The following is a 12033-nucleotide window of genomic DNA, read 5'->3' on the forward strand; positions in this document are numbered from 1 at the left end:
CCCGAGGCTGCAGCAGGTGCTGTAAGGGGCATGAACTACTGTGTGTGCATGTGCAGGGAATGCAGACCTGTCAGGGAGGGAGAGGGGTGCTCCTGAAGAAGTTATAATTAAACTGAGACTAAAGGAGTGAGGTGCTAGGGATGCAGGGGGTGGGAGAAGGAAGGGCTCTAAGCAGAGGGAAGAGCATCGGAAAAGGCTATGAAGCAGGAGAAACCTGGTTGTTGGGAAACTGAAATGAGACCAGTGTGACAGGGGAAGTGGAGTGTGAGAGAAGACAGAGTAGCAGATGAGCCCGCCCAGCCACTACCCTGCAGGCCCTGTGCACAGGTTTCTTCTTTTTCTGCAGAGCGTGGGAATCGCTGCTGGGTTTAAGTGTGAATAGGAGATTTCTATTTCAAAAAGGTCACTGGAAGCAGAGAATGGTGCGTGTATGAGCAGAGCTCAGATGCAGTCCATGCACACGCTGCTGGGTCTGCTACCTTTACTAGTACAGTCAAGGTCCTTGCAGGAAACAGGCCACACATCATTTTAACAGAAGAGGTTTTAATAAAGAACGGTTAACTAGGTATAAAATTATTGACTAGTCACTGCAAAATCAAAAAGAAAGAGAGAAAGAGAGCTCACATTAATGCCCTGCAGAGAGAGCAGCTGTCCCAGGCTGGGGAACAAAGGGAAGAAGTTCCGCCATGGACCTCTGAGTAGGGGGCTTTGGTGGGGTGTCCGCGCCTCAGCGGGTGCAGGAAAGCCGGTCCTGTATGTATCGGAAAAACTGGGAAATAGATTCAGCTGCTGCTACAGGAAGGAACTGCTGCCACTGGAGCAAAGCGGGATTGCTCAAGGGACCCTCTTTGGAAGAGGAAGCAGACAGGAAGAAGCCAGTTCCTTCTTCCTCCTCTGGCCTTGCAATGGCCCTTGCACACCCCTGTTGACAATGCCTAACAGAGCCAGAAGCGGGCGGCACAATCTCAGCTTTAACAACACCAAGAGTAGAGAGGGGTGAGCTTGGAGCTGAGAAACAAACACTTAATAACTGACAGACCACAAAGAAGGTGCCTAACACAACCTGCACCAGCCACTGGTCTTCTCCAACACAGCTGGATGACTCACAGACCAAAGGTATTAAATCTCAGACACTAGTGATCATTAAGACACACCAATATTTTAGGTGCTGCTAAGAAAAACTGCCTCTCATTAGACACACTCAATGCTAAGTCTCCGTGAATTTTAAGATGCACGCATATTTCAAAGATGTTAGAGGGTGAAGAAAAAAATGTATATCTCAGAATTAGACAAAACAACTAAGTATTCTTTAGCAATATGCCAAATTTAATCAAAACAAGTCATTTTTGTAGAAAATTATTACTGAACAAACCAGATAAAAGGGAAATATGGAAAACCAGGAGCTCTAAGAGGGATTTGCTTTACTTCATTTGTTTGTTTGAACTTTTTATTTTGAGGTCTACAGATTCACAGGCAGAGATCCTGTATACCATTCACTCAGTTCCTTCCAGGGGCAAATCTTACATGATCGCAGTAGAACATCACACACAGGAAACCGGCATTGATGTGATCCACCAAACGTGCCCGGATTTTACCAGTCTTTATGTACTCGTTTGTGTGCGCGTGTTTAGTTCTCTGCCATTTGCTGGATGTGGACTCCTACAACCATCACACCACAGCCAAGGTACACAACAGCTCCACCACGACAGTCCCCATGCTACCCTATCACAGCCACGGCCACCTCTCTCCCTTACCAATACCTCTCTGCGTTATTTTTAAGACAAAGAGCTTATATATTACTCTATCATTATTTGTCATATGAATTGAATTTTCTTCCGTATTTGAAGAGCAATTAAAGAATGTGGTACCTCAGTTGGCTTTGGGTTAGCAATTCCTATACAGTAATCCACTGCCAAGTGGGTAAAGACCTCTCCAGAAAAGGAAATCTCATTTTTCAAGGAAGAGATGGCATTACAACCCCACCATATACTAGTCGTATGATCCCTACACTCCCAGGTTCTCCCCTTCTCCTCCTGAATCACTGCAACATGGAATGTTAGCTGCTATTATTATTATCCTTGCAATTGGTATTATTAGCCTGATGATGTCTCCCATGATCTGGTTTTGCCCCCACTTTGACACTTTTTTCACAGAGCAGCCAGAGTGATTTTTATAAAAATAAAATCCAAACATGCCTTTGCTTGCTTAAAATCGCTCCGACTTTCCAGACCAAGCCTCATTTCTGGAGCCTGCCATTCGGAGCTCTTCCAGGCCCGGCACCGGCGGCTCTCCTGCCTCTCCACCTCCAGGGCAGGAAGCTACTGACCACCTCCTTCCCCTGGACCACTCCTCATACTTTAGACTCAGGGTGCAGCCTCCTCAGCAAAACCTCCGTGATGTCCTTCATTGCAGGCTTCGCGTCCCTTCACCATGTAGGCACTCTCTGTTTTTTACTGTGAAAAATAATTTGTGACATAAAATTCACCGTTGTAACTATTTTTTTAAAGATTTATTTATTTATCTGAGAGAGAGAGAGGGAGGGAGACAACACAAGCAGGGGGAGTGGGAGAGGGAGAAGCAGACCCCCCCTCTAGGCAGGGAGCCTGATGTGGGGCTGATCCCAGGCCCCTGGGACCACAAGCTGAAGGCAGATGCATAACCGACTGAGCCACCCAGGCGCCCCCATTGTAACGATTTCTTTTTTTTAAAGATTTTATTTATTTATTTGACAGACAGAAAGACAGCCAGCGAGAGAGGGAACACAAGCAGGGGAGTGGGAGAGGAAGAAGCAGGCTCCCAGTGGAGGAGCCTGATGTGGGGCTCGATCCCAGGACCCTGAGATCATGCCCTGAGCCGAAGGCAGACGCTTAACGAATGAGCCACCCAGGCGTCCCCATTGTAACGATTTTTAAGCATACAGTTCAGTGGCATTAAGTACTTTATTCAGTTTTAACACAAGTTTATTACTCGAGATGCAGCAGGCATTGAAATATACAGCAGTTTTCCATAGAGCTGGAGAAGGAAATATCAGAAGTTATAAATGAGAGAAGACGTAGTCTCATTTAATAGGAAGGGTTAAGCTATTAACAGTTAAGACCTGAGCTGCCCAATATGGTGGCCACTGGCCACACGTGGCCATTTACATTGACTAAAATTAAATAAAATGTGAAAATTAGTTTCCCAGTTGCACCAGTCACATTTCAAATGTTCAACAGCCACATGTGGCTACAGGGCACCACACGGGACAGCACAGATACTGAGTATTTCTATCACTGCAGAAAGTTCTACTGGACAGCCCTGCTAAAGACTATTTTTAAAAGAAATGAGAAATATCCAGCTGGTGAAAGGCAAGGCACATAGGCAGGAGCAAAGCCACAGCCACAAGGGAAGCTGATGCATGCTGGAAGCATGTAGAAACCCAGCAGACAGAGACCACAACCTTGGCCTGTGTCCATACCCAAAGGCCATAAAAACCCCAAGTTAATCTGTACCCAAAGGTATGCTTTTAAAAAAATCATAAATGCTGGCAATGACGACACTAATGAAAGTGCCAACAGCAGTATGTGCAGAGGCTAAGAATGGAATGGTTAAGACAGGGAAGACATTAAGAAGCCAATAAGGCCTCTCCAGCAAGGACATGTTCAGAGTCTTAAGGAACGGACTTCAGTCAGGGGGACAAGGTGAGTGGGGCATTCCAGGCAGAGTTCAAGGTCACGGAGCTAGTAGGTGGGAGAGCCAAGATTCAAACACAGGTCTATTTCCCAGTGATCTTGACCACGAGACTGAGGAAACTGCAAAAGCACGACAATCTGAGGCAGTGAGTGGCTGGAGTCTTAAGTACAATGAGGGAAATGACAGGCGATAAGTCTAAGATAAGCAGGGGCTAGTACAAAGGGCTTTGTCTCTCTGGCTAAATTTGAACTTTATCTTAGTGAGGAACTGCTGAAGCAATCTAGTAAGCAAAGTAATGAAACAACCACATTTCCATGTCAGAAAGCAAGCTTTCCATGTGGAGGAAGGCTACCTGGCAGGAGAAGAGACAGACAGAAGGACAGGTGAGTCAGAAGGCAGCACACAGTAAGGGAAGACTTCAGGCTCAGAGCCCAGCCAGCTCCACCCAGCACACGACCTTGGACACGGGTCCTGGTCCCTGTTTCCTTCACATAAAGAGGTATCTCCCTACACATTTTGTTGGGGGCGAGGGACTGGCCTCTTCGGAGGACAGCTGCCAGAGCTTTCCTGACAACATCCCCCTGCTGTCCTCTCTGGGACGGAGGGCTGCAAGGACAAGGCAGGGCTGGAGTTGCCAGGGCCTCCGGTGGCTCTGCACGGAGAGCCTGTCAGACTGAAGCAAAAGCACAGCCTAGGGAGACAGAAAAGGGTGGGGCCCCAGGCTTCCCAGTAACACAGGCCAGTCAGTTCCTCTATCGGTTTAAAGGTTTGCGCAGGGTTGAGGTTCCCTGCAAAAAGTCTGTGGTCAGGATTACAGAGGACACATGTGAAGCGCGGAACACGTTGTCTTACTCATGTCAGGTACTCAATACAGGGGGTGTTCTCAGTACTACTCAAATAGTTCAGTCAAGAGAAAAGCACCTGAACTAAGGCAGGCACAATGAGAATGAAGAGGAAAGATGAAATCTTAGAAAGATATTCAGGGAGCAATCATCAAAAAGGCTTAATGGGGCGCCTGGGTGGCACAGCGGTTGGGCGTCTGCCTTCGGCTCAGGGCGTGATCCCGGCGATCTGGGATCGAGCCCCACGTCAGGCTCCTCCGCTAGGAGCCTGCTTCTTCCTCTCCCACTCCCCCTGCTTGTGTTCCCTCTCCCGCTGGCTGTCTCTATCTCTGTCGAATAAATAAAATCTTTAAAAAAAAAAAAAAAAGGCTTAATGATTGACTAAACAGGAAAAAAGAAAAAGAAAGGTATAAGATGGTCACTTTCAAAGGAGGTGTTTTTGCCAGCCAGAGGACATCTGCTGATGTGTGGAAACGCATTTGATTGTCATGGGGACAGGGTGCTACTGGCATCTAGTGGGTGGGGACCAGCTGCTCAACACCGTACAACGCATGGGGCTGGCCCCTCAAAGTATTATCCGGCCTCAAGTGTCAGTTCTGAGGTTTAGAAACTGTGGTCTAGGATGGCTTCCAGGTTCCCAGACTAGGGTGACTGGGTAAGACTAGGCCATCAATCAAGAGAGAGCACACAGGAGGAAGGACAGAGGTCTGGGGCTGGGGGAGGTGCAAAGGAGAGCCCGCGTTCAGACTGGGATGTGGTAAAACTTGTGTGCCCATGGGGTGCCCAGACTGACCTGTTGAGTAAGAGCTTGGAAACGCATCAGAGGAGAGGTCGAGATGTAACAGGAGTCAGGAGCCCCAAAGTGCCAAGGTGAAAACCCAGGTCCCACGAGTAATAAGTTTATCCAGGGAGCATGAAGAGAGGATGGCAAAGGACAAAGCCGAGGATGATATAAATCTTAGCAAACCACAGCATTTAAAACTATTACATCTTCCTTGTAATTAACTGCGTTAAGGTCGAGGAAAGGTGCGTATGAAAGGACATTTGTTACCAACAGTAGGTTAACGGTTCCCAATCCTCACCTTGATTTATAACTTGAACTACTGCAGCAAAGAGGAACATTTAGGGAGTGTCCGACTCATCTACTCGTTTTAACCACTGAAAGCAATGCCTGACAAATGCTAGAGAAAATAATTTTGACCAAAATGCTATTAGCTCTCAATAAATCTGGAAGCAGAAATGGATCCACAAACTCCCTTACCAATTTTAAGCAAAGACTGTTTCAAAGCTATTTTATAAAGACCAAACTCTGTGTGTTCAACAGACAACATTCACAGGCTTGCTGGGGGTGGGGGACGGGGAACAGTGCTGGGTGCTAGGTAGGGAGAACATTTCTCAGCGCCTATGTCCCTGAGTATGTCAGCGAGGACATGGCATCTTCATGCCTGCTGTCTCATCTCACTTGACTGATCTGCATAGCGAAATTGTCATACGGATATTGCCATCTCTGTGTTAGGGTTGAAGAAACCATTTCAAAGATTTTCTGTGATTTGCCATGCTCACATAACTACTTAAATGGCAGGAAAAGAGACATGCCCTGTGAAACCTGAGGGGCAGCCAGGAAGGCGGGAGGAATAGCTGGTCCCTAATGAAAATTAGGACCAGTCCTAGAACAAGAGTGTCCGTCCGGGTGCTTTAGATGTGTTAGACCTTCAGTCCTTTACGCCCTGGGGACTATGATTATTCCCATTTTAAAGTGAGAAATTTGAGTTTCAGAGACTTTAAGTAAATTACAAAGTTTTACACATAGTAAATGGCAGCGCTGAGGCTTAAACCTACGTCTGCCTAATGCCCAAGCCCACGTTCTTCATTTATTCTTTTTCTTTTGCTTAACACTGAATTTTCTCTACTGTTTTGGTAAGATGAGGGTTTGGGCTTTTTCTCTCACCAGCCAGATGACTACACGTCCAAACACGGCTGGAAGAAAGGAAAAGTTGGTTTCATTTATTTTCTTCTTATTTTCTATTAAGTACATGATTTGGATAGAAAGGACCAGAGTAAGCTGTCATTACAGCTTCTGTGCTGGAGAACTTAGGGGGAAAGTGAACGTTCTAAAGGAAGGCTGCGATCAGCTTTGACTAGAATAAACTAGGGCTCTCTTAGCTACTCACATTTTGAAGTTTTATCAACAGGAGATTAGGGACAGTAAAATTTAATGGCTGACGCGCTGAAAGAGAACCTAAAGTGGGAAAGAAATATTTTTCCATCTGGTTCAATTACTTAGATGCCAAGAAAAAAGAAAATGAAAAGGAGATGGGCATATTGTTGCTTTGCTAAACGTGTGAGTATGCTTTCACATGCTACCAAAACCCCCTTCCACCAGCTCTTGGGACACAATGTCACGTCTGCAGCAGCACAAGCTTTCCCAATGACAAAGTCATGGGACAAACAAAGATTGCTGGGCCTGCCTTTCCCTTCTCCCTGTTTCAAGCATCTCTCATCTACAAAGAATTCAAAACACATGTAAAAATAAGTATTCAGCACTTGAATTACTTTTTGGATGAAGACTTGACATTTCTGTTATTTTTCCACTCTTAAAAACAATAAAACTTCTGGGGGTAATTTTTTAAAAGTTTCTATTGTTAAATATTTAGAGCATACAAAAGAACACCCGTGCACCCACCACTCAGTTAAAGCACAGAACATTCCCAGTACTCAGAGACCCCTGTATGGCTCTATGATCTCACCCCTTCCTACCCTGTGAGTTAACCACCCCTTAACTATGCTTTGTAGCCTGAACAACATATTTTTCGTTTTATATGTATATATATATATATATATATATTTTTTTTTTTTTAAGATTTTATTTATTTATTTGACAGAGAGACAGCCAGTGAGAGAGGGAACACAAGCAGGGGGAGCGGGAGAGGAAGAAGCAGGCTCATAGCAGAGGAGCCTGATGTGGGGCTCGATCCCACAACGCCGGGATCACGCCCCGAGCCAAAGGCAGACGGTTAACCGCTGTGCCACCCAGGCGCCCCTCGTTTTATATATTTTTATAAAAGGATTTGTACTATTTTATTCTTCTGTGACTTGCTTTTTCTCACTCAATACTATGTTCCTGAAATTAATTTATGTCGTGTACGGTTCATTCATGTAAATGCTGTACAGAATTCCGTCATTAACGTACCACAACATATTTATCCATCCTCCTTTTGATGGACATTTAGGTTTCCAATTGGTGCTGCTACACACAGTGTAAACATCCAGATACTCGCCTCCTATACAAGCATATATACAAGAGTTCTTCAGTGAGGCAGGTTAATTGCAGATACCTCAAGCTGCTGGGTCACCCGTTGTCCATTTTCCAACTTTACTGCATACTGTTATTGTTTTCCAAAGTGATTACTACAATTTACTCTCCCATCAGAAGAGTGTAACAATTCCTGTTGCCCCATATCCTCACCAATCCTTGGTACAGTATTTTCCAATCTTTTAAGTTTTTGCTAATTTGAGGAATACAAAATGCTATCTCATTGTGGTTTAATTTGCATTTCCTTGATTACCAATTAAGTTGAATTTTTTCCCCCTACATTTATTGGCCATTTAGGTTTTTTTCTACCATGAAATTTATTTCTTTATTTTTCTACTAGATCTTTTTCTTATCAATTTGTAAGAGTACTTTATGAATTTGGATACAAATCCTTTTCTGATAATATGTGCTGAAAATATTTTCCCTTAGATACTTTCAATACAGTGTCATTTAATGAATGCAAGTTAATTACAAAAAATATGAATGAAACAACTTTTTTCATTCCTGATTTGTGCTTTTGCACTGTGTTTAAACATCCCCATCCCAAGATCACAAATATTCTTCTATATTTGTTTCTGTAAATATTAAATCTTTTCATATTTATATGAAACCATTTGATATTTATTTTTGTATACACTGTGTCTGATTTGATCCTTATACATGGGGAAATGATCATGAAAATGGAGGCAGAAATTATAGTGTTATAGTGACAAGCCAAGAAAGCCCAAGTATTGCCAGCAAACACCAGAAGCTAGGAAGAGACAAGGAAAGATTCTTCCCCGTGCCTTCCAGAGAGAGCCCCACTCAGCCAGCACCTTGATTTTGGACTCCCAGCCTTGAGAACAGTGACAGTATACATTTCTGATGTTATGAGTCACCCAGTTTGTGATTTTGTTAGGGCAGCTGCCAGAGACAATCACATGGAGGATCCCAGCACCTCTTGTCGAAGAGCCCATCCTCTCTGCTAATCTGAGTGTCAGTTGTCACTTTTCCCCACTGATTGGTAAGGCCATTTCTATCACAGACTCCATACACATGTGGTAGTCTGAATCTAGGCTTTTCACTCTCGATGCACTGGTCCATCTCTAACCGTACAGTTATACTACACTGCCTTAATTCTCCAGCTCTGTGTTAAGTGATGTGTAGGGCAAGTCCTCTTGTTATTTCTGTTCTCTCTTCCATATAAATTTTAAAATCAGTTTATCAAGTTTCAGAAAAAAATTATTGGGCTTTTTATTGGAATTGCTTTGAATTTAAATGCCAATCTGAGGAGAAATGACACCTTTAAATTACTGAGCCTTCTTACCACGATCATGACAAAGCCCTGTGCTTATTTAGATCTTATTTTAATGTCTCCTAATATTTTTTTTCCATGGAGGCCTTACTAGGTTTAGTCCCAAAATTCTTTTATTTTCTCTTGCTACTCTAATGATACTTTAAAAAACTATATTCTTAAACAGGGACTCATTTAAATAAAAAAGATGAAACACTGATCTTTAGAAACAGTTCCTCATCGTATACTCATGTCAGGAACCTCTTGACTGAGAATCTCCTCCAGAACTCAGACATTTTAATAACCATATTAATACCTACTATTTCAGTGCTCATTATGTGTTAAACACTGCCCTAAATATGTAATCTTCAAACCTCCACTAAATTCTGTTAGCCTCATTCTACAGGTGAGGAAACTGGTTTAAAGAGATAAGGACCCAATGAGGTAGCTCTGGAAATAAAAACCAGTATTTGATTCCACTGCGTAATTTCTTAAAAACCATTGTATTGTCTCCTGTATTGTGGTAGATGAGAATAAAATCCACCTTAACCTCAGAATCCAAGAAGAATTATTATTTCCTAATAATCAAAATCCCCTCAGGCTGCCCAAATTCACTTGATGGGTTTTCCAAATCAAAATAGCATCGATACTGCATTCAGGGTTTCAAAACTACTGTTCTGATTAATTTAGAAGAAAATATTCTATAGACATAAACATTCAACACTTTCAACAATTACATTTAAAAAACAACTAAAAAATATAGTAAACCAAGAACGTCACAAAAGTCAATGTTATTTCTGTTTGTTACAAGGGCAATTTTCAGATAATTACTCAATTACTTAAAAGAGAGATTCTCAATGTTTAAATGTCAATTTTCAAATTAACTGACTCTCTTTCAAGATTCAGTAATGGACCTCACTCAGACCCTAGAGCTTCTAGGCTGATGATTATTACTACTTCTGTGGGCAAGCCAACATCTGACTAATCTCGTGATTTCGGTGATTACATTACTGTTTTATGCGTAAATTCTTTCTTAATATATTAGTCACAGAATCAGCATATCGGAGTGCCAGTAATCTTTTGACCTCCAGTCCATACCAAAGAATCCTCAGTTTTTAACGCATAAAAACATGATCTCACCTTATGTTAACAAATAATCCGTGAATGACATCTACTTATTTAATTACATCTGTTTGTGTTCTGTGATGCTACAAATATTTATTAAACTTCTTCCAAGCACTTGGGGCACATCATTGAACAAAACAAACAAAACACATTGACAATTTTCCCTATGAGAACAAGCCAACCAATTGGGGAAAAAACAAAAAACAAAAAACAAAAACACAGGCCCAGCACCCTCCAGGTGTGGTTCGGGAGTGCTTGGGAACAGCTAACCAGCCTATTTAAATCACATGTGTGCAGTACACCTGATATTAACACCGTCATCAAAATTAATGTATGCTAGGCAAAGTACCCTTTGCTACATATGCCTGCACATTGTTTTCAAAATGGATAAATTGGACAGTGCTGTTTGGTAAGATAAAAATGCATCAGTATTTTCAATATAACAGCTCCTAGAGTCTTCTTAATATCAATAATTTCACTGGATGAGAGAAAATAAAGATTAAAAAGCAATGGCATTTTTCCTATGCCCATTTCAGTGAACTATTGGTATCCCTACAAAACCCCAGTAATTGGCAACTTATTAAAAATAAAAAGCACAGCAGCGGCGGCGGCAGAGAGAGAACAATAGCAGGTTGGTGTAAGTAGAGCAGAGCTTCGAGATAGCTGCAGGCAGCTCTGCAGTTGCTCTGCAGTCAATTACTCTCACAAAAGAGCATCAATGAGGCCAGGTAGCCCCTGGGGTCGGTTACACATGTTATCATTCAGAGAGACATCATGCTTACAAACAGTGGTGCAAGCATTAAGATCCAAGTTCCACAAACTGCTTTGCAACACATAACATTTACTCCAGCTCATCACTTGAAGGCTTTTTCTTTTCTTTTCTTTTTTAAGATTTTATTTATTTATTCGACAGAGATAGAGACAGCCAGCGAGAGAGGGAACACAAGCAGGGGGAGTGGGAGAGGAAGAAGCAGGCTCATAGCGGAGGAGCCTGATGTGGGGCTCGATCCCAGGACTCTGGGATCACGCCCTGAGCCAAACGCAGACGCTTAACCACTGTGCCACCCAGGCGCCCCTGGAGGCTTTTTCTGAATATGGTGGAACAGAGGAAGCAGAAGGGCAGGTCACCAGTGGGGAAGATGTACGCCGCCTGGGTTCCACCAGTCCCTGGGAACCAAAGTGGCAGCAGGTGATTCTGGAATGACTGGCCCTGGACACCAACCACAGCATCCTCAACCAGAAGGAAAAGAATTGGACCTGTGCTCCCACTTTACCCTAATGGTCTGTGAATAAATAGTAGACTCTCAGGTTTCACAGGACTGACCAAAATTTGCATTAAAAGATCCTGTCCCATACCTCCTTCTCTTATAATTAAACAACCAAGAACCCAGAGACTAAGAACAGTACCAGTGGTTTATGAAAAACAAAAGAGTATTCATATTCTCTAAAAACTTAAGAGACGTGGCAACACATAAAGACACAGAGTTAAGGATTTTGCCCAACGTTCTGTATTAGAATGTTCTCTTTTCCGTTCCTTCCCTTTCGTTTAGGGTAACGGTGAGATGCAGAGGGCTGAAGAAGGCAGTACTATGTGTGTGGGAAGAGGGCAAGAAGGCAAACTGAGGAAGGAAAGGAAAGTGGAGAGAGGTACATCATAATAGGCAACAGAGACAAGACAGGAGTCCAAGTTGAGGCTAGCCACTAGCTTCCCAACCCGCGACTAACAGCCCTTCTGGATTCCAGATCACTCCCTGCAGAAAGATGGGACCAGAATTTTCAGCCGTTTCTGGAGGTACTTCTGAGCTGCA

General features: G+C 43.2%; 1 protein-coding gene across 8 annotated transcripts in view; it reads right to left on the reverse strand.

The window, feature by feature from the left end:
* TNRC6B (trinucleotide repeat containing adaptor 6B) overlaps positions 1-12033 on the reverse strand; it is a 241799-nt gene that overhangs the window by 97711 nt on the left and 132055 nt on the right. Inside the window, exon 2 of one of the 8 annotated variants that reach the window (XM_087868692.1) lies at positions 11944-11976. The exons of the other annotated variants lie outside the window; for them this stretch is intronic. Within the exon in view, the coding sequence (XP_087724818.1) occupies positions 11944-11976 (33 nt within the window). The remainder of the gene's footprint in view (positions 1-11943; positions 11977-12033) is intronic. 8 annotated transcript variants of the gene reach the window in all.

Source organism: Ursus americanus, chromosome 17, assembly GCF_024610735.1.
Source record: "Ursus americanus isolate L20-20 chromosome 17, mUrsAme1.1.p, whole genome shotgun sequence".
NCBI classification, from domain to species: Eukaryota; Metazoa; Chordata; class Mammalia; order Carnivora; family Ursidae; genus Ursus; species Ursus americanus.